This window comes from Delphinapterus leucas, chromosome 17 (assembly GCF_059928025.1).
Source record: "Delphinapterus leucas isolate spDelLeu-1000000601 "Yukka" chromosome 17, BTC_Dleu_Yukka2, whole genome shotgun sequence".
NCBI classification, from domain to species: domain Eukaryota; kingdom Metazoa; phylum Chordata; class Mammalia; order Artiodactyla; family Monodontidae; genus Delphinapterus; species Delphinapterus leucas.
This window is the reverse complement of record NC_143145.1, coordinates 76,985,298-77,008,901: the sequence shown is the minus strand read 5'-3', so window position 1 is coordinate 77,008,901 and position 23,604 is coordinate 76,985,298. Positions and strand designations below refer to the sequence as shown.

Here is a 23,604-nt window from a genome sequence, read left to right as displayed (position 1 = left end):
GATCCTTGCTGGGTAGAGTAATCTTGGTTGCAGGTTTTTCTCCTTCATCACTTTCAGTATGCCCTGCCAGTACCTTCTGGCTTGCAGAGTTTCTGCTGAAAGATCAGCTGTTAACCTTATGGGGATTCCCTTGTGTGTTATTTGTTGTTTTTCCCTTGCTGCTTTTAATATGCTGTCTTTGTATTTAATTTTTGACAGTTTGATTAATATGTGTCTTGGCGTATTTCTCCTTGGATTTATCCTGTATGGGACTCTCTGTACTTCCTGGACTTGATTAACTATTTCCTTTCCATATTAGGGAAGTTTTCAACTATAATCTCTTCAAGTATTTTGTCAGTCCTTTTCTTTTTCTCTTCTTCTGGAACCCCTATAATTCGAATGTTGTTGCGTTTAATGTTGTCCCAGAGGTCTCTGAGACTGTCCTCAGTTGTTTTCATTCTTTTTTCTTTATTCTCTCTGCAGTAGTTATTTCCACTATTTTATCTTCCAGGTCACTTATCCGTTCTTCTGCCTCAGTTATTCTGCTATTGATCCCATCTAGAGTATTTTTAATTTCATTTATTTTGTTGTTCATCGCTGTTTGTTTCATCTTTAGTTCTTCTACGTCCTTGTTAAATATTTCTTGAATTTTGCTATTCTATTTCCAAGATTCTGGATCATCTTTACTATCATTATTCTGAATTCTTTTTCAGGTAGACTGCCTATTTCCTCTTCATTTGTTAGGTCTGGTGGGTTTTTATCTTGCTCCTTCATCTGCTGTGTGTTTTTCTGTCATCTCATTTTGCTTATCTTACTGTGTTTGGGGTCTCCTTTATGCAGGCTTCAGGTTCGTAGTTCCCGTTGTTTTCGGTGTCTGTCCCCAGTGGCTAAGGTTGGTTCAGTAGGTTGTGTAGGCTTCCTGGTGGAGGGGACTAGTGCCTGTGTTCTGGTGCATGAGGCTTGAGCTTGTCTTTCTGGTGGGCAGGTCCACGTCTGGTGGTGTGTTTTGGGGTGTCTGTGGACTTATTATGATTTTAGGCAGCCTCTCTGCTAATGGATGGGGTTGTGTTCCTGTCTTGCTAGTTGTTTGGTATAGGGTGTCCAGCACTGTAGCTTTCTGGTCGTTGAGTGAAGCTGGGTGCTGGTGTTGAGATGGAGATTTCTGGGAGATTTTCGCCATTTGATATTATGTGGAGCTGGGAGGTCTCTTGTGGACCAGTGTCCTGAAGTTGGCTCTCCCACCTCAGAGGCACAGCACTGACTCCTGCCTGCAGCAGCAAGAGCCTTTCATCCACTCGGCTCAGAATAAAAGGGAGATAAAGTAGAAAGAAAGAATTAGTAGAAGAAAGAAAGAAAGGAAGAAGGGAGGGAAGGAGGGAGGGTGGGAGGGAGGAAGGAAGGAAGGAGGGAAGGAAGTAAAGAAAAAAGAAAAGATAAAGTGAAATAAAATAAAGTAAGATAAAATATAATAAAGTTATTAAAATAAAAAAATAATTTTTAAGAGAAAATAAAAGAAAAAAAATTTTTTTAAAAACAGACGGATAGAACCCTAGGACAAATGGTGGAAGCAAAGCTATACAGACGAAATCTCACACAGAAGCATACAGATACACACTCACAAAAAGAGGAAATGGGGAAAATATCATAAATCTTCCTCTCAAGAGTCCACCTCCTTAATTTGGGATGACTCGTTGTCTATTCATGTATTCCACAGATGCAGGTACATCAAGTTGATTGTGGAGCTTCAATCCGCTGCTTCTGAGGCTGCTGGGAGAGATTTCCCTTTCTCTTCTTTGTTCTCACAGCTCCCAGGCGTTCAGCTTTGGATTTGGCCACGCCTCTGCATGTAGGTCACCGGAAGGCGTCTGTTCCTCGCTCAGACAGGACGGGGTTAAAGGAGCCGCTGATTTGGAGACTGTGGCTCACTCAGGCCGGGGGTGGGGGTGGGTGGGCGGGGCACGGAGTGCGGGGCGGGCCTGCGGCGGCAGAGGCCGGCGTGACGTTGCACCAGCGTGAGGCGCGCAGTGCGTTCTTCCGGGAGAGTTGTCCCTGGATCCCGGGACTCTGGCAGTGGCGGGCTGCACAGGCTCCCTGGAACGGGGGTGTGGACAGTGACCTGTGCCCGCACACAGGCTTCTTGGTGGCGGCGGCAGCAGCAGCCTTAGCGTCCCATGCCCATCTCTGGGGTCCACGCTTTTAGCCGCGGCTCGCGCCCGTCTCTGGAGCTCCTTTAAGCAGCGCTGTTAATCCCCGCTCCTCACGCACCAGGAAACAAAGAGGGAAGAAAAAGTCTCTTGCCTCTTCGGCAGGTCCAGACTTTTCCCCGGACTCCCTCCCGGCTGGCCGTGGTGCCCTAATCCCTTCAGGCTGTGTTCACGCCGCCAACCCCAGTCCTCTCCCGGCGCTCCGACCGAAGCCCGAGCCTCAGCTCCCAGCCCCGTCCGCCCCGGTAAGTGAGCAGACAAGCCTCTCGGCCTGGTGAGTGCCGGTCGGCCCTGATCCTCTGTGCGGGAATCTCTCTGCTTTGCCCTCCGCACCCCTGTTGCTGTGCTCTCCTCCGCGGCTCCGAAGCTTCCCCCGCCCCCCCCCCCTGCTCCGACCCCCACAGTCTCCGCCCGCGCAGGAGCTTCTAGTGTGTGGAACCTTTTCCTCCTTCACAGCTCCCTCCCACTGGTGCAGGTCCCGTCCCTATTCTTTTGTCTCTGTTTTTTTTTTCTCTTGCCCTACCCACGTACGTGGGGGATTTCTTGCCTTTTGGGAGGTCTGAGGTCTTCTGCCAGCGTTCAGTAGGTGTTCTGTAGGAGTTGTTCCACGTGTAGATGTATTTCTGGTGTATCTGTGGGGAGGAAAGTGATCTCCGTGTCTTACTCTTCCGCCATCTTCCCCAGCAGTTCCTAAATCTAGCATTTAGTTTATTAAACTTTTTTGCAACAAGGGATAGATTTTCTTTTCGTTAATTTGTACACCTATGCCCTTGTGAACATATATAATTTATGGATTATTTTTATTGTCTTATATTTCAAATTAACAGAAAGTAATATAACAGAGACCTTTGTACCCAAATTGAACAAGTATTAACATTTTGCCATTTTTTGTTTCGGGTATTTTAAAATAAAACTTTGCGGATATCATCAAAGCACCTTTTTCTCCCACTTTCTTCATCAGTAGACATTGTCCTAAAGTGGATGAGTAATCTTCCTCTCATAGTTTTTATCTAGTTAATCAGTAAAGAATTGCAATGTAAAGATTATAGATTTTTAAAATTTCTTGTTTTGTGCTTTCAATTCACCATGCTTTTCCCTTGCTTCTACTCCTTTCCTGCTTTTTTTGTGAGATTCATCCATTTTCTTTATTCCCGTCACTTCCCTTCTGCTAGTTAAGGAGATATGTATCTTTTTCTGGTCTTTCAGTAGTTACCCTTAAAGATTCACATATGTACTTGATTTAAAAATCTAAGTTTATGTTTTTATCTTCCTTTTGACCATAATAAGGACATAAAGTCCTTGACACTTTAATTCCGGACATCCCCCTCTCATTTTCCGTATACTTTTGTCTAGTGTTTTAGGTCCACCTTATTTAGAAAGGCCACAACTTAGTGACTAATATTTTTATAGCAGCTGCTTATTTTTTTCTTTTTCCCAAGTTTTCCCTTGGGATAAACGATGATTTTTTTTATTTTTTTTTGCGGTACACGGGCCTCTCGGGGTTGTGGCCTCTCCCGTTGCGGAGCACAGGCTCCGGACGCGCAGGCTCAGCGGCCATGGCTCAGGGGCCTAGCCGCTCCATGGCATGTGAGATCTTCCCGGACCAGGGCATGAACCCGTGTCCCCTGCATCGGCAGGCGGACTCTCAACCACTGCGCCACTAGGGAAGCCCAAACGATGCTTATGTTGATATTTGCACCTGTTTATCAATTTCCTTGATCACTACTGCTGCTTGCATATAACCCCTCTTTGTTCTAGGTTCAGTTACCCTTGAAGTAGATGAAGTAAATGCCTTAGCAGTTCTTTCATAGAGCTCGGGAACAGTAAACTCTGGTTTCATTGGTCTGAATGGCTTTCAGCTACATTCTGTAATAGTAGTTTAGCTCAACAGTTATCCTAAGTCGACAGTATTTCCCTCAGCATACCATCTTCTGTTGTCTCTTGTAACTGTCGAATGGTATTAATCGCACTGGTTTGATAAGCATTCCCAGAAACGTGTATGTGCAAAGGAAATATCTGGCCTGAAATTTTCATGGGGAAACAATCTTATAGGTAATTAAGTAGTTCCAGTACTACTATATTTAAGTCTTTTCAAAATAATTCAGATTCAGTTTTTTAAAAATGCATTCAATGCCTATCGAAGGCTAGAGGCTTTCCTGTTTCACTGCATCTCACAATCTTAGCAAATTTTAATAGCTACGAATTTTACAGATGAAGAAACTGAAGTGGCCAAATATTTACTCTTGATCACACAGCTAAGAAATGGCATTCATGGGCTGCAAACCTAGGTCTTGTGATTCCAAACCAGTCTAGTTGCGTCTACAATTAATAAAGTTATTTTGTATCCCTTCACTTGTTTTTATGACAGTGAAAGGAAATAGACTAATTAAAATCCAGAGCCCTTGGTCACTCTCATTTAGTGATCACATCATTTATGGTGTCTTCCTCAGGAAGTCCAAGGTGAAAGTCAGCTCCTAAGTTCAAGGATTGCAAAGCCCCAACCTGCCCTGAGGGCGGGGGAAGAGACTCCGTTTTAGAAGAGTCAGCTGATTGCTTGAGTAATTATGTTTGTGAGTTTCAGATTCAGGGGAGGTTCCCACGGTCACATGCTGAGAAATTGAAAAATGGAAAACTGGAAAAATAAATGACCTTTGAAATACAGAAGCGCCTTTACGCCAGAGAAAAATGTAATTCGGTTTTCAGGCACATTTCTCTTCTTTTATGATTTGAGGATATCACCAGGCAGGCCAGCAAGTCTAATGGGAGATATTTGGTGAAGTAGGTCATTTCTGAAATAAAAGTGGTTCTTTTTTTTATTTGTAGCATGCGAACATGGGAATTAGGGGGACTGAGTTTCAGTCTGGACCCTGAATCCAATTTGCTTTGAGAACACACACACAAGTCATTCCGTTTTTTCGCTTAGGAAATGTGAAATCTGAAGGAGATATCTGTCTTTTAATATGTGAGCTAAATGCGTTTCTATTTATTGGACAAACTTTGATGTTCTTATTTTATGTTTTTATTTACCATACTGTGTGTATATGCATGTAGATAGGTGTGTATGTGTCTAGGTAGGTAGGTATGGATTTTTGCTTTCTTTTTTCTCTTCTCCTGACTTTTGTTAACTTGATAGTTTTAAATACTCCTGGTTCTACTTATGTATGTATATATATGTTTATTTGCTGCCCACTTGGAAAATGCATATATGTTTTCTCCCATTAAAGATTATCCTGGGCTTCCCTGGTGGCGCAGTGGTTGAGAGTCCGCCTGCCGATGCAGGGGACACGGGTTCGTGTCCCGGTCCGGGAAGATCCCACATGCCGCGGAGCGGCTGGGCCCGTGAGCCATGGCCGCTGAGCCTGCGCGTCCGGAGCCTGTGCTCTGCAATGGGAGAGGCCACGACAGTGAGAGGCCCGCGTACCGCAAAAAAAAAAAAAAAAAAAAAAGATTATCGTTAGTTTCTTCTTTACACTTTTAATTAAACTTTTAAATTTTAAGAGAAGTGTAGATTTACATATAGCCATAAGAAATTATAAAGAAAGAGCCTGTATACCTTTAGCTAGTTTCCCCCAATGGGAACTGTATCTTGCACAACAATATTATCACAACCAGGATATCGATATCGTTACAGTCAAGATACAGAGAATTTTCGTCGCCGCAAGCATCCCTCCTATTGCTCTTTCCTAACGTTCACCCACTTCTCTCCCTCCCTGCCCCTCTTCTCCACCTCAGTGCCTGATCTTTGGCAATCACTAATCTGTTCTCCATTTCTACAATATTGTTATTTCAAAAATGTTATCTAAATGAACTCATAAAGTATGTAAAGGTTTGGGATTGGCTTTTTCTCACTGAGCTTAATTCCTTGTCGACTTATCCAAGTAGTTGCATGTATCAGTTATTCCTTTCCATTGCTGTCGTAGTAGTATTCCTTGCTAAGGATATATGACACTTTGTTTACTCATTTGCCTGTGGAAAGATATCCAGATTGTTTGCAGCGTTTGGCGGTTACAAAGAAAGCTGTTGTGCATACTTGTGCACAGGTTTTTGTGTGGCCATAGTTTTCATGTCTCTGGGATAAATGCTCAAGAGTGTAATTGCTGGGTTGCGTGGTAGTTGTATACATAGTTTTTAATGAAACTACCAAATTGTTTTCCAGAGTGGCTGTACCATTGTGCATTCCTACTGGCAGTGTATGCCTAATCTAGCTTCTCTGCATCCTCACCAGCATTCTGTGTTGTCACTGTTTTTTATTTTCACCACTCTTATAGGTATATCAGAAAGTCTCATGGTTTTAACTTGCAAGTCCCTGATGGTTACAGCTGTTGAATAATTTTTCATGCACGTATTTGCCATCTGTATGTCCTCTTCAGTGAAATGTCTGTTCATGTCTTTTGCCCAGTTTTCAATTGGATTGTTTGCATTTTTTACTACTGAATTTTGACAGCTCTTTATAGATTCCAGATACAGCTTCTTTGTTGAATATGTAACTTGCAAATATTTTCTCTCGGTCCATAGCTTATCTCTTCGTCCTCTTAACTGGGACTTTCACAGAGCAAAACTTTGACTGTTCACAAGGTCCAGTGTATCAATTTTTTTCTTTTATGGATCACATATTTGGTGTCAAGTCGCAGTCTTTGCATCACCATAAACTCCAAAGACTTTTTCCTACACTCTTTTCTATAAATTTTATAGTTTTACATTTTACATTAACACCATAATCCCTGTTGAGTTAATTTTTTGAATAAGGTGTGAGATTTAGGTCAAGAATAATTTTTGCCTGTGGTTACTTCCAGCACCGTTTGTACAAATGGCCATCTTTCTCCGTTAAATTGCTTTTGCACCTTTGTCTAAAATCAGTTGGACATCTTTCTGTGAGTCTATTTCTGGACTCTATTCTGTTCCACTGGTCCATGTTTCAATCTCTTCATCAATATCATACTTTCTTGATTGCTACAACTATATAGGAGGACTTAGTAGTGGATAGAATGCTTCTTCCCACTTTGTTCTTTTATAGGATTGTTTTACCTATCCCAGGGCCTGTGTATTTCTGCATAAATTTTAAAATAAGTTTGTCTATGACTATAGGACAGTTGCTAGAATCTTATTAGGAATCACATTAAATATATACATCAATTTAGGAAGAAATGATATCTTTACTTTGTTCGGTCTGTATGAACATGATATGTCTCTTCACTGTTTAGAGCTCCTTTGATTTCTTTCCTTGGCATTTCGTAATTTGCAGCATACAGATCCCTATACATATTTTGTTAATTTACACATAAGTATTTTATTATCTTAGGAATGATTGTAACTGTATTTTCAAATTTTGGTTTCCACATATTCATTATTAGTATATAGAATGTGAAAAATTTTGTGTAATAAATGGTCTAATTTCTTCAACAAATAAGTGATATAAACAAAAAGAAAGCTAAGTGAATATAGATTAAAAGGCACTTAAGAAACATATCAGCCAAATGTAATATGTAGTCCTCATTTGAATAAAACAACTGTAAAAAAGATATTTATGGGACAGTTGAAGATATTTGAAAACAGATTGGATGGAATAGTAAGAAATTACTGCTAATAATGATGTAATAATAATATGAATAAGGATATAATATTGTTAGTAACAATGGTAGTTAAGGAATTATTGCTAATTTTATTAGGTAATATAATGGTATCGTTGTTAAGATTTTTAAAAATCTTGCATGTTTGAGTTAAAAATTGAAGTGTTCACAAATAAAACAATCACAAATAAAACAATCCCAGATGACCGGGATTTGCATTAAAATAGTCCAGAAAAATAATTGCAGGTGATAAATGACTCATAATTGACCAAAAGTTACTGTTGATGTTGGTTGATATGATTGAGAATTCATTTATACTCTTCTCCCTATGCTAATTCTATGTTTGGAAATTTCCATAATAGTAAGATATATTGCTTAATCATCACCACTTTACATAACAGAACATTTAGCACCTAATCTTCATTTTAATTTATTCTGAGTCATAGACAGCATTGATTAATTTTTCAGTCACACTAGTCATATTTCCTTCTTTTGGGTTATGGTGTTCTGTATTCTGTGGCATTGGTAACAGTCATGGCATTGGGGGAAAAATAATTTATTGGAGCAATTTGTACTTCCTCTGTGGACTGGATGAAGATGGAATTTTTTTCAGAGAAATTACTGGGGACAAGATCTCTTTATCTCCATTACTGTTGGACTCATGAAAGATTTTTATCAGCTCTGAAATTGTAGGCCCACACTTTTGACTCTGAGAATAAGCTGATAGGATTTGAAAACTTTCTATCCAAAAGCTTGCAAAAAATTTTATAAATACAAAAAATAAGCTTCAAATAGTCTCAGTAAACAAATTTTATTTTTAAAAAACAAGGAAAAGTATTAAAAGTTCGGGGGAGGACCTGCTAGATGAAGGAAAGGACCAAGCAGGGGAAACAGTATTGATTTTTAAAAAATTATCTTAGGAATATATTGGCTGGAGCCAGGAGTAGAAAGGAAACCAAGGCGAGAGGTTGGGATTATGAAGCTGAAAGATAGTAACCATATGGCTGAGGGTACTTCCTAACTAACAAATTCTTCCAGACATACAAATTTGTATTTAATCCTGTAGGAAATGGAGGGCCAACGGAGGTTTGAAATGGGGGAATAACAGAGTCATATTTGTTTTGTAGTTATAAGATAAAGATGTGGAGTGTGGGATAAAGGGGGAGTGATCTGGCAACAGCAACATCAAAAAGGGGAAGCTGTTGGGACTTCCCTGGTGGCACACTGGTTAAGAATCCACCTGCCAATGTAGGCGACACGGGTTCGAGCCCTGGTCCAGGAAGATCCCACATGCCGCAGAGCAACGAAGCCATAACTACTTAGCCTGCGCTCTAGAGCCCACGAGCCACAACTACTGAGCCCGTGCGCCTAGAGCCCAAGCTCCACAACAAGAGAAGCCACCGCAATGAGAAGCCCGCGCACCACAAAGAAGAGTAGCCCCCGTTTGCCTCAACTAGAGAAAGCCTGTGTGCAGCAAAGAAGACCCAACACAGCCAAAAATAAATAAATAAATTTTTTTTTTTAAAAAGAGGAAGCTGTTGAAATGGTCTAGACAAGAGATGATGAGAGCCTGAACACAGCATTGGGAATGAAAGGAAATGCTTTGGCTGAGACAGATTTAATTAAGATTTGTAGTCTCAGTGGAAGAAAGGGGAGAGAGAAGAATGACTCACCTGATAGTAGCATCATTAAGCAAGGTAGAGGATACAGAACTTAGAACAGGTTGGGGAGGGAGGACATGAGGAGTGTGGGATTAGACACGCTCGCTGTGAAGGTCCACAGGACATCCAGGCAGCGCTGAGGATGACAACTTAGGATCAGGGTTAGTTATCCTCTTTGGTTGAAGTGAAAGGTATTCCATGCCCAGGAAGAATGTGTAGAACAAGAAGACATGATCAAAGGCAGAACTCTGGTGAACCCACAGACTAACGTGGGAATGAAGGAGGGGCAGGTTAAAAAGCAACGGCCGGAGGTGAGAGAGAGAATTACAGCAAAAGGATATCAATTTCAGGAAAGCTCCATGGAGTAGGTGAGATCTGAGGAAGTGCTTGACAATGGAAGATTATTATATCGGGGAGTAACAATCTGTGAAGAAGAAACGCTCAGTAAACAAACATAAACAACGTGCATATTTAGCTACATAATTTGAAGCAATCTGCATCTACAGCGCCTTTATTTTTGTTTAATTATCTTTGCAGTATGTGTTTCCTGGTAGTTTTTGTTCTCTTAAACCTGTCATAGGCATAATTATAAGCAGGAGTATTTTAATTAATGCTGATTGCATTTTACCTTGATACTCTTGCAAAATTCAAAGCCTAAATTATCTTTTGTAATAATGAGTTACAGAGTTTGAGCTTTTGGTTTCTATCAAATGACAGTTGAAGTAAGAATGATACCAACTGTTGCCTAGTAGTATGTGTTTCCCCTCTCTGTTGATAGTAAATGTTTTATTTTAAAACTGGCAAAGTCAACTCTCAGATATCTAACTGCCAAGCAGGTGATAATCTGTGGCAAAGTTTTATGCTTCATGATCCATTAGGATGGAGACAGGGCAGTGGTGGATTTTATTTTCTCTTTTGTTTGTGTTTTTATTTCCTCTTTCACTCTGTCGAGATTGAGGTCTTGTCTCCATACCAAAGTTCACATTTAATACTCAAACACTTAAATGTCTTTCTCATCACTGGAAAAAGTTTCTGTCCAGAAAGACTGTAACCTTAGAAGGAGAAATAGGAGTTGGATTACTGGACTTTTTTTTTTTTTTTTTGGTACGCGGGCCTCTCACTGTTGTGGCCTCTCCCGTTGCGGAGCACAGGCTCCAGATGCACAGGCTCAGCGGCCATGGCTCACAGGCCTAGCCGCTCCGTGGCATGTGGGATCTTCCCGGACCGGGACACGAACCCGTGTCCCCTGTATCGGCAGGCGGACTCTCAACCACTATGCCACCAGGGAAGCCCAGGAGGACTTTCTGAACAAGAAACAGAATTGGAGAGATAGTACTGCTAGTAATGCTTCTCATTTTGAAGCACATCATTATTTTTGAAGTGGTCATGAATTTCTAAATTATATATTAAAGTGAAAGACACATACCTCTATGCCGGATCCACATGTTCAGCACATCAATATTAGTGTAGATGATAAAAGATAATGTATTCGGTTGCTAAAAATGTCCTTCTTGAGTTCCCATCTTCATCTCATTTGAAGGACACAACAGGTAGAAGATTCCTAAGAAATCCACACTGCCAGGTCCTTGCATGCATGTGCCCATAAATGGATCTTACTAAGTGACACAATGTTATTGAAAGGGGAAACTTGAGATAATAATGAATTTCTTATTTACTGCACACTAGAAAGGGAAACCCACAGAAGCTGTACTTTTTGGTGCAATGTGGCTGTAGCCTTGCAATTGAAAAGCCATTATACAGAGGCTGATGACCAAAGCTACAGATTAGGGCTGGAAAAAAAAATCCCTCCAGGATGCCACTGTGAAAATCCAGTTTCTCGTTACTAGTTTATGATCCTCTGTGAAGTTTAAATTGGGTTGAGGAAGGTGGCCAAATCCTTCTGTTATCAAAATGAAGTGTATTGTCAGAAGAAAAAGGTACCAACTGATCTATAGTGGTTGTTCTATTGCAGATTTTATCTTCTTGATGGTGGGGCATAATTTATTTCCTCTCACTGGAAGGGGAAAAAATATTTGAAGGATTCTGAGTTAAAGACATCAAAAAATTCCATTGAGAAAAGTACAGAATTAGAAAGCAGTTGATTCTTTAGCACAACAAGATTGTTTCAATGAAAGCATTAACATGAGGTAAATTTTATGTTAATCTATAAAGCATTTTACCTTAATGATCTGACTTGCATGTGTGTAACATACGTGCTGGTTTTGTGTGGTTTAGTATTATAAGGAAAGTATCACAGGATAAAATTAACTAATCTAGGGGACTCTAAGAAAGGCTTACATTAGAACCAAATTGGGAAATGATTCTCAACTCTTTTTCTGCACACACATCACAGAGTACTGTGTCACATTATTCTTGCCGTACTTGGGCTAAGCGTTCAAGTTATTATGATGTCACGTGTAGCCTGAGAAGTCCCAGGGACCATATTTAGGAGATGCACCCTTCAGCTGAAGATGTTCCCCAGCGAACAAATATACAGATGCACAAGCAATCATAAATCATTTCCCCCTTGGCATTGTAATGCTAAGTACAAATAAATTGCATATAACACTGAATAGAAAACTCACAAGGATATATTTCAAGAATGTTATGGAGATGAAGCCTGATAGCAAATTCAAATATTGCCATCTATGAAAAGAACCGTTACTTAAATTTGGTTTAAAAGCCAGCATCATATTGCTACCCTTGAACTTCAGCAAAAATGAGAGTGTGGCATTGAGAAGATAAAAATCCACTAACTCATTAGTAAAACCCTTCATGATCTAGCACAAAATCTACCTTTCCACTTCAAGGCTGCCACTTTCCTTCTTAAAGCACCACTCAACTGTGGGAGTGCCTCCCACCTTTATAATCACATAGGTTTGTATATTCAGGGACATTATTTTCGGATAGATGAATCAGGGCAACTCCTTCTAATTCCCACGAAACCGTCATTTAGGCTCAAGCCAGGGTTGTTCTGACCTTATCCTCTGTAGTAGCAAAAATTAAACTCCCACACTGGCTGTCTTAGATTGGATTCCGTGAGCAACAGACTCTGAGGTGGAAATTTGCACCTGGAAGTTCAATGGGGTGTGTTCTTAGGATGCAGACAGGGCGAAGTGAGCAAGTGGGACTGAACAGAGGGGAGAGGTGAACCGCAGTGAAATCTCACAGAGACATCACCTAATCCCCCAGGGAGCTCTGGAGCTGTCAGAGCCCTTCAAAATTGCTCACTTTGAGGGAAGGAGGCTGAGATTTTTTATTGCTGCATTGACCAGCCATTGGATATGGACCCCTCCCTGACCTGGATGAGACAGCTTTCTTCAGCTGAGAGAAATTTCCCAAAAGCGATTGAGTAGAGAGCCATCAACAACCAACACTCCCAGTCGCTGGGAGAATGAGCGCTCAGTCCCCCGTGGGGACCTGAGTGATGGGCCACGACTTGGACTCCACCAGCCTCACGTCCCCAGCATTCTCATCGTCTCCTCTATCCATTCATGTAGCATATTTCATAGGTACTCAATCTACCAGATACATGATATCTTGACAATGTAAAGGTGAATGGAAGATGATCCTGTGGTCTAAGGGAAGAAAAAAAACATACAAGAAAAAAAAATCATGGCAAGCACCATAATAATAGTAGTTGCAACATGCTTTGGGAATACAAAAGAGGGAGTTTTACTTCATGGAGAGATTCAGTCGCTCTTTCATGGGGGGATGGAAAGCTTGAGTGCGGTGCTTGTATATTCCAACTTCCCAGCTTCCCACTTGGCCTGGAATGCCCTCACCACTCTTTTATATATATATATATAAATTTATTTATTTTTGGCTGCGTTGGGTCTTTGTTGCTGCGCCCGGGCTTTCTCTAGTTGTGGCGAGCGGGGGCTGCTCTTTGTTGCGGTGCGCTGGCTTCTCATTGCGGTGGCTTGTTGCAGAGCACAGGCTCTAGGCACGCGGGCTTCAGTAGTTGTGGCACGCAGGCTCAGTAATTGGGGCTCGTGGGCTTAGTTACTCTGCGGCATGTGGGATCTTCGCGGACCAGGGCTCGAACCCAAGTCCCCTGCATTGGCAGGCAGATTCTTAACCACTGCGCCACCGGGGAGTCCGCCCTCACCACTCTTTTCACCTATTTAAATCCTCTTTTTATGGCCCTGACCCAGTTCTAACTCTACCACAAGGCCTTCCCTCATCAACCTTCCCTACGTTAGAGACCTCTGCTCGGCACTAACCAGTGGGCTGCTGATGCTACAGGTCACTTATGATCTCAAGGAGGTGTAATGTCACCTACCTAAACGGTAAATACCAGTAGGACAGAGGACAACACAGTTCTGACAGTTGCTTCATAGATTATTATCATCACAGAATATAGAGCCCAAAGATACTTTAGAGATGATTGACCAAGCAACCCAAATGAAAACAAACAAACAAACAAGAAAGGAGATTGTGACTTTGTCAAGGTCTCCCACATGGCATAACAAAGATGTAAGATTAGAACCAAGCGCATGGACTCCCATCCCCTCCTTACACTGTCTCCTCCAAAGCATGAAACAGTTCATGAGCCTTAGCAAATTTAAGGTAGTTCTGAAATACACATAAGGAAGTAGATTTTTCCCCAAAATAATCTGCAAACTTTATCAAGCTTAGTGATCTTACTTATAATTCCTATTCATTTTTCAGTTTTACTAGACATATATTTAGGTAGAGATCATAAGGGCCTTTTTTTACAGATTCAACAGGGTGTTGAGGCAAATCCATCGTACAGCATGTACATCCAATTGAGCTACTGTGGAGAAACTGGGAATATTGTTGTCTCTCTAATCTCTACAGTCTGCCTACAAAAGGTGCCCGGATGCTATCATAATATAAAATCCACTAGATTAAGTGATCCACTAGTTTGATTAGTTATAATAATGTGTGTGTGTGTGTGTATATGTGTGTGTGATGATCTTTACACATACCTCTATTTGAACCTGTTAAACAAACTGATTGAAACAATGGTCAACAAAGCTGCCAATCAGAATTACCCAGGAGTGTTTTAAAAGACTGTTGCTCTCTGGAGATTTCACAACTGGGTATGAAATGAGGTCCAGAGAGCTCTGTGTGAAAAGCTCCCAGGTAACCCTCATGTGCAGCCAGGTGTGGAAGTCATGTTGTTGTGACGTGTGAGGTGACGGAGCTCCGTCACTCCATGGTACTCCTACAGAGGGTAAAGCCATCATACCCGCTGGCTTATGGCCCCTGACTGCTGGTCAGTCTCAGGCAGCCCCATCAGTCACAGAAAGGTAGGGATTGAGGGAATGAAGGGCACAGCAGCAGTCACGCCTCAAAAAACAACGAAGAACGAATCTTTTACAGGCATATCAGTAACACTGAGGGTGAGTTATGGCAAATGCTTCACCTTACATCAAAATGCGTGCTCCTGGTTCAGACCTGATGCAGGGGACACGGGTTCGTGCCCCGGTCCGGGAGGATCCCGCATGCCGCGGAGCGGCTGCGCCTGTGAGCCACGGCCGCTGAGCCTGCGCGTCCAGAGCCTGTGCTCCGCAATGGCAGAGGCCACAACAGTGAGAGGCCCACGTACAGCAAAAAAAAATATATATATATATATATATGTGTGTGTGTACAATAAGAGTTTATTCATCTCTAACAAGTATGCGTGTAAATGTGCGTGTGGGTATAAATGTAAAAATCTTGTCTAAGGAATGAAAAGAACAAACTTCTATTCATTTAAACTCTCTTGAGTAGGCAACTCAGTATTGAGTATTTATTACAATAGCAGCAAAGCCATACTCGACATTGTGAGCAGCCTCTCCACTGACCTCTATATTCTATTTAACTCAGAATTATGAAGTCTTCTAAGGCAGTACATATTAAAATTTCCTTAGAGCAAGGGTCCTTTTTCTCTTTGTTAAATAAAACTTCCCACGTAGAAGAATTCTATCCGCTCCATAGTAATAAGGTCACTTTTAAACGTATGAACCCAGAGAAATTGAGTTGCATCCCCTAAGCACTAAATAATTGCCAAATAACAGGGACTGATTGCTCCAAGACAGAAACCTGATCTCATTAGCACCTGCTGTTTTGGGACAGAGAAGACAATTATATGTGAAGGGTACCATGCTTTGGAAATGCAAATTAATTATACATTATTTATTGGAAATACAATGCTCTCCTAGTACCGTGGCTAGGAGAACAGAGGAGGTAAGTGAGTACTTGACTAGCTGAGACTTGCTGAATTGTAAGGAACTATAGTCATGTGCTTCAAGTCTGAGTTCCTTGGCTGGGTTGGCTACAACTCTATCCTTAGTCTCAGTTTTCCCCCTTTATCTTTGATGGATCATCAAAGTCTAAGTGTGGAAGGGAAACAACTGTCATTTGGTAGGTTTTAGCCAAGCTAAGCTGATCTGGATGGTTTAATTTTCCTTTTACAGCAAAAATTACAGGGAAATAATAGATAAATAAATAGCAATAAATAGTATGTAAACAATTTCCCAACCCAAACCAGTGACAATAAAGAAGTCACAGCATGGCACGTGGTTTCCTACAAATTAAGGTCCTTCGCATCAGGGTAGCAGAGTCATACCCCTGCTAGAGTCTATATCCATTGTTTTTCTACTAGTTGCTGGGGTTAGTAACAAAAGGCTAAGAAGAAATAGGATCTCCTCACACACCAGGCAAAGAGAGCGGGGACTCTCAGTTTTCACAAGGCTGCTGATTTGCTTTCTCTGCCGTGCACATGTCTAGTGTGCCAGGAAAAAAAAAAGAACAAAGATGGAGCAAGAGTTGTGCCACTGACCTCAATTTGCTCTCATGTGTGGTTTTTTAAGTATCCATCAAGTTGTCCAAATATGTGGTTACCAAATACTAGAATGTGAGAATATATATAGTTACTTAAAATCTTTATGTAATTTGTTAGTTCACCTAAATAGGCTGCATGACACATTGGAAAGAGGCAGAAGACCCGGGTGTCTCTCTGCCATCTGTTCAAGTCCATAATACCCTCAAGGCTCAGCTCTTCACCAATCACATGAGTCCGGTGGGCCATAGAGAGGCCTGCAAACCTTTTAAACATTTATATTATGTAAGTTTTAAAACAAAAGAGTTGAATGTACATGCATCTATCCTCCTGCTTCAACCATTAGCGACACAGTCTCCAGACTTTTTGATCACATACCCTTGCCATTAAGTTAAGGAGAATTTACACACAACTTATATGTATATAAACATGTATTACTGTACCAATACATTATGCCCATTTTTAAACATACCTCACATGTATGTACTTTTTTTTAAATTTTATTTATTTATTTATGGCTGTGTTGGGTCTTCGTTTCCGTGCGAGGGCTTTCTCTAGTTGTGGCGAGCGGGGCCCACTCTTCATCGCGGTGCGCGGGACTCTCACTATCGCGGCCTCTCTTGTTGCAGAGCACAGGCTCCAGACGCACAGGCTCAGTAGTTGTGGCTCACGGGCCTAGTCGCTCCGCGGCATGTGGGATCCTCCCAGACCAGGGCTCGAACCCGTGTCCCCTGCATTGGCAGGCAGACTCTCAACCACTGTGCCACCAGGGAAGCCCCGTGTATGTACTTTTAATGCATGAGTTAAAATATAATTAAGTTCTATACATGAACGTCCATAGCAATTTTGTGAGAGCTGAAAGCTAGAAACAACCTAAATGTCCTTCAACAGGTGAATAGATAAGCCAGCTAGTGTATTGATACAATGCAATGCTACTCAGTAGTAAAAAGGAACAAACAACCTATACGTGCAACAACTTAGATGATCCTCAGATACATTGTGAGAAGTCAGTTTCAAAAGGTATCACTCTGTTATTCCATTTATTTGACGTTCTCAAAAAGAGGAAACTATTGTCATAGAAAATTAATCAGTGTTTGCCAGGAGTGAGGTAAGGGTGTAATTATAAAGGGATAGCATAAGAGAGTGTTTTAAGATGATAAAACTGTTCTGTATCTTGATTGCAGTGGTGGCTATACAAATCTATTCATGTATTCAAATTCATATAACTGTATATCAAAAGAAAAATACACTATATTGTATGATAATATACCTAAAAATGTAATCAAAATATATAATGAAGTTCTAATATGTTCTCTTTGAGCCCCAGTGGTTCACCATCCACCTTTTACCTCTAAATTCCCTTTTAGTGATCACAGTCTGAAATAATCAGGTTACTATGACAGACTGAAAATAGTCAAAACTTCTTTGACACTTTCCCACCAAGAGGTGGGGTCTTTGTCCCCTCCCCTTAAATCTGAGAGAGCCCTTTCACTGCTATGACAAATAGAATACAGAGGAAATGGTTTTGTGTCAACTTTTGGGGCCAGATCTTAAGAAACTGGAAGCTTCCACTCACTTTTTTTTGGAACACTCACTCTTGGAACCCACACACCATCCTGTGGGGAAGCCCAAGCAGCTCCATGTAGAATCCCACGTGGAAGGAAATCAAGGCTTCTGACTGACATCCAGCAACCACTTGCCAGCCATGTGAGGGAGCCATGCTGGAAGTGGATATCCAGCTGTAAGCAAACCACTTCAGCTGATACCACAGGGACAGAGACAAGACATTGCCACCCTTCTGCCACCAAATTGCAGATGGGTGAGCAAAATTAATTACTGTGGTTGCTTTAAGCTGTTAAGTGTCGGAGAGATTCATTATATAGTAATAGATGACTGAGAGAGTTCCTCAGGAAAACACAGGCCTCACAGTCACGAGTCACTGACTTATTGCAGAGTTTATTAATGTGCCAACCTCGAGAACCTGCGTCAGAATGGTCTGAAGTTTTGTGAAAAAGCAAGTCCCCACCCCTCGCCAAACCTACTGAAAAAGAATCTCTTGAAGTGGGAATCCAGAAACCCACGTCTTTAACAAGCCACCCATGTGATTCTAGTGCATCCTAATGTTGGACTCCCAGCAATTCAGACACACTGAAAAAATTAATTGGGAATAGCTGGACTGGGGGGTGATGTCCCGTGTCACTACCAGAAAAGATAAAGAAGTTCAATGAGAAAGAAAATTGCTACAAGCAAACCAGGCAGAGAGGTTCCTGAAGTAAGCTTGTTCGAAAGACAAAAGAGCACAGTAGAGCATAGATTCTAAATGGACATGAAAATAACAGGAAATAAGACCAGGTGTATTGCAGGGAATGGGTAGGAACAGTGACGTTTATTAAATGGCCACATCATATTGATAGGGTGTTTAAGCCCTATGATTTTATGGGTTTTGACAAATTAATAGTAATGATGATGATAATAAAGAAGAAGAAGAGGAGGAAGAAAGATGGGGGGGAGAAGGTGAGGGAGAGGAAGAAAAAGAAGGAGAGGAGAAAGGAAGAATGACAATATAGAGGAAAAGTAACAAAGCTAATTTGTTCTTCACAGTTTAGTGATTTCATATATATACATATATATTTAAAAGAAAACCCAGTTAAAAACTATAATCACCTATCTTATAAATACTCATTTTTTGTTCATTAAAGCTATTCCTGCGTAAAGTAGACTCTTGGAAGACGTGCTTCCCATCTTCCATCACAAAATGAAAGATAGAGACTTTTTTTTTAATTTGCCACATCTGCTTCAAATTGACTTTGAAATGAAGTGGGAAATGAATAAATTTAAGAAACCATCATTGTGTTCCAATTACTAAAAGCAAAAACATCGATCAAAGGAGGAGCCAGAATTCTATTATTAGACATAGATTTGAACTTCAAGGTGCTCAGAGTGGGCGCCAGAAGATAGAAATGGAAAGGATCTATGATTAATGACCGAACATAGCAAATTTCTAGATATACGTTCACAAACCAATATCTTTCCTGTCTTTCTTGTTTTTACTTTTGGATTTGGGGCCATAGCTATAAGTCACCTGACACAACATTTTTGAATATTCTTCGATTGGTCTTTTGGTGACGACTTACCAGGAATCTGAGATTCATATTTGATTATCACTTATTTTGCCCACTAAGAAATAAACACAACCAGTTTTTTCCTCTGTATTCAACAAACTGAAGTGTATGTACTAGAATTGAACCTGAGTTTTAATATTAAACTCAAGGGTGGATGTAAACAGTAAATAGCATTAACTAAAGGGTTGAAAATCAAATAGTAAATGTGAATACACTCAATATACATTCCGGAACATAACAAGGGCTTGATTAATATAATTTTCCATAAATCCTTCTGAAGGTAAATTAGTTCCTTTCCTTCTTAGAGTCTCCATTATCAATTTTTTTCTGAATTTTTTAATGTATGTTCACCATCATGGCTGGATACAACCATAAAAATACTGATATATCCAACTATAAAAGTAGTTGTATTACTGAAAATACTGTGCTAGAAAATAAAACATAAAATTCCCATTCCACCCCATGTCTAAAATAAATGTTTTAATATAACATATCCTTTTGTTATAGACTTCTAATATAATGTATAGACATCTGTAACAGTAAGATATAAGGAAGACTTAGCAAATTTATTAACTACAGTCCTGTCTTTCATCCACAAGTTTCAATACTGCATTGCATAATGTCAGTTTGGCCTTCTCTGACCATCCTTGAGATTCCCTTTTAGGTGGCAGGAGGGGGAATTGGAGGAAGGTAGTCAAAAGTTCTAAACTCCCAGTTTAAGATAAGTAAGTACTGGGTATGTAATATACAACATGATGGCTATAGTTAATACTACCGTATGATATATAGGAACACTGTTAAGACAATAGATCCTAAGAGGTCTCATCACAAAGAGAAAAATTTCTTCCATTTCTTTATTTTTTTAAACATATTTATTGGGGTATAATTGCTTTACAATGGTGTGTTAGTTTCTGCTTTATAACAAAGTGAATCAGTTATACATATACATATGTTCCCATATCTCTTCCCTCTTGCGTCTCCCTCCCTCCCACCCTCCCTATCCCACCCCTCCAGGCGGTCACAAAGCACCGAGCCGATATCCCTATGCCATGCGGCTGCTTCCCACTAGCTATCTACCTTACGTTTGTTAGTGTATATATGTATATATGTCCATGCCTCTCTCTCGCCCTGTCACAGCTCACCCTTCCCCCTCCCCATATCCTCAAGTCCGTTATCCAGTAGGTCTGCGTCTTTATTCCTGTCTTACCCCAGGTTCTTCATGACATTTTTTTTCTTAAATTCCATATATATACCGTTAGCATACGATATTTGTCTTTCTCTTTCTGACTTACTTCACTCTGTATGACAGATTCTAGGTCTATCCACCTCATTACAAATAGCTCAATTTCGTTTCTTTTTATGGCTGAGTAATATTCCATTGTATATACATGCCACATCTTCTTTATCCATTCATCCGATGATGGGCACTTAGGTTGTTTCCATCTCCAGGCTATTGTAAATAGAGCTGCAATGAACATTTTGGTACATGACTCTTTTTGAATTATGGTTTTCTCAGGGTATATGCCCAGTAGTGGGATTGCTGGGTCATATGGTAGTTCTATTTGTACTTTTTTAAGGAACGTCCATACTGTTCTCCATAGTGGCTGAACCAATTTACATTCCCACCAGCAGTGCAAGAGGGTTCCCTTTTCTCCACACCCTCTCCAGCATTTATTGTTTCTAGATTTTTTGATGATGACCATTCTGACTGGTGTGAGATGATATCTCACTGTAGTTTTGATTTGCATGTCTCTAATGATTAATGAAGTTGAGCATTCTTTCATGTATTTGTTGGCAGACTGTATATCTTCTTTGGAGAAATGTCTATTTAGGTCTTCTGCCCATTTTTGGATTGGGTTGTTTGTTTTTTGGATATTGAGCTGCATGAGCTGCTTGTAAATTTTGGAAATTAATCCTTTGTCAGTTGCTTCATTTGCAAATATTTTCTCCCATTCTGAGGGTTGTCTTTTGGTCTTGTTTATGGTTTCCTTTGCTGTGCAAAAGCTTTGAAGTTTCATTAGGTCCCATTTGTTTATTTTTGATTTTATTTCCATTTCTCTAGGAGGTGGGTCAAAAAGGATCTTGCTGTGTTTTATGTCATAGAGTGTTCTGCCTGTGTTTTCCTCTAAGAGTTTGATAGTTTCTGGCCTTACATTTAGGTCTTTAATCCATTTTGAGCTTATTTTTGTGTATGGTGTTAGGGAGTGATCTAATATCATACTTTTACATGTACCTGTCCAGTTTTCCCAGCACCACTTATTGAAGAGGCTGTCCTTTCTCCACTGTACATTTCTGCCTCCTTTATCAAAGATAAGGTGTCCATATGTGTGTCGGTTTATCTCTGGGCTTTCTATCCTGTTCCATTGATCTATATTTCTGTTTTTGTGCCAGTACCATACTGTCTTGATTACTGTAGCTTTGTAGTATAGTCTGAAGTCAGGGAGCCTGATTCCTCCAGCTCCGTTTTTCGTTCTCAAGATTGCTTTGGCTATTCGGGGTCTTTTGTGTTTCCATACAAATTGTGAAATTTTTTCTTCTAGTTCTGTGAAAAATGCCAGTGGTAGTTTCATAGGGATTGCATTGAATCTATAGATTGCTTTGGGTAGTACAGTCATTTTCACAATGTTGATTCTTCCAATCCAAGAACATGGTATATCTCTCCATCTTTTTGTATCATCTTTAATTTCTTTCATCAGTGTCTTATAATTTTCTGCATACAGGTCTTTTGTCTCCTTAGGTAGGTTTATTCCTAGATATTTTATTCTTTTTGTTGCAATGGTAAATGGGAGTGTTTTCTTGATTTCACTTTCAGATTTTTCATCATTAGTATATAGGAATGCCAGATATTTCTGTGCATTAATTTTGTATCCTGCTACTTTACCAGATTCATTGATTAGCTCTAGTAGTTTTCTGGTAGCATCTTTAGGATTCTCTATGTATAGTATCGTGTCATCTGCAAACAGTGAAAGGTTTACTACTTCTTTTCCGATTTGGATTCCTTTTATTTCCTTTTCTTCTCTGATTGCTGTGGCTAAAACTTCCAAAACTATGTTGAATAAGAGTGGTGAGAGTGGGCAACCTTGTCTTGTTCCTGATCTTAGTGGAAATGCTTTCAGTTTTTCACCATTGAGGATGATGTTGGCTGTGGGCTTGTCATATATGGCCTTTATTATGTTGAGGAAAGTTCCCTCTATGCCTACTTTCTGCAGGGTTTTTATCATAAATGGGTGTTGAATTTTGTCAAAAGCTTTCTCTGCATCTATTGAGATGATCATATGGTTTTTCTCCTTCTATTTGTTAATATGGTTTATCACATTGATTGATTTGCGTATATTGAAGAATCCTTGCATTCCTGGAATAAACCCCACTTGATCATGGTGTATGATCCTTTTAATGTGCTGTTGGATTCTGTTTGCTAGTATTTTGTTGAGGATTTTTGCATCTATGTTCATCAGTGATATTGGCCTGTAGTTTTCTTTCTTTGTGACATCCTTGTCTGGTTTTGGTATCAAGGTGATGGTGGCCTCGTAGAAGGAGTTTGGGAGTGTTCCTCCCTCTGCTATATTTTGGAAGAGTTTGAGAAGGATAGGTGTTAGCTTTCTCTAAATGTTTGATAGAATTCACCTGTGAAGCCATCTGGTCCTGGGCTTTTGTTTGTTGGAAGATTTTTAATCACAGTTTCAATTTCAATGCTTGTGATTGGTCTGTTCATATTTTCTGTTTCTTCCTGATTCAGTCTCGGCAGGTTGTACATTTCTAAGAATTTGTCCATTTCTTCCAGATTGTCCATTTTATTGGCATAGAGTTGCTTGTAGTAATCTCTCATGATCTTTTGTATTTCTGCATTGTCAGTTGTTACTTCTCCGTTTTCATTTCTAATTCTATTGATTTGAGTCTTCTCCCTTTTTTTCTTGATGAGTCTGGCTAATGGTTTATCTATTGTTTTTTATCTTCTCAAAGAACCAGCTTTTAGTTTTATTGATCTTTGCTATTGTTTCCTTCATTTTTTTTTTCATTTATTTCTGATCTGATCTTTATGATTTCTTTCCTTCTGCTAACTTTGGGGGGTTTTTTGTTCTTCTTTCTCTAATTCCTTTAGGTGCAAGGTTAGGTTGTTTATTCGAGCTGTTTCCTGCTTCTTAAGGTGGGCTTGTGTTGCTATAAACTTCTGTCTTAGAACTGCTTTTGGTGCATCCCATAGGTTTTGGGTCGTCGTGTCTCCATTGTCATTTGTTTCTAGGTATTTTTTTATTTCCTCTTTGATTTCTTCAGTGATCA

The 23,604-nt window shown here is 40.2% G+C and overlaps 1 protein-coding gene across 3 annotated transcripts in view; it reads left to right on the top strand.

Annotated features, from left to right (window-relative positions):
• Positions 1 to 23,604, top strand: part of NKAIN3 (sodium/potassium transporting ATPase interacting 3) — a 524,566-nt gene that overhangs the window by 409,850 nt on the left and 91,112 nt on the right. Inside the window, exon 5 of one of the 3 annotated variants that reach the window (XM_089899106.1) lies at positions 2,289 to 2,533. The exons of the other annotated variants lie outside the window; for them this stretch is intronic. Coding sequence (XP_089755232.1) covers positions 2,289 to 2,336 — 48 coding nt within the window. The 3' untranslated portion in view covers positions 2,337 to 2,533. Of the gene's footprint in view, positions 1 to 2,288; positions 2,534 to 23,604 lie in introns of those variants that run through there. 3 annotated transcript variants of the gene reach the window in all.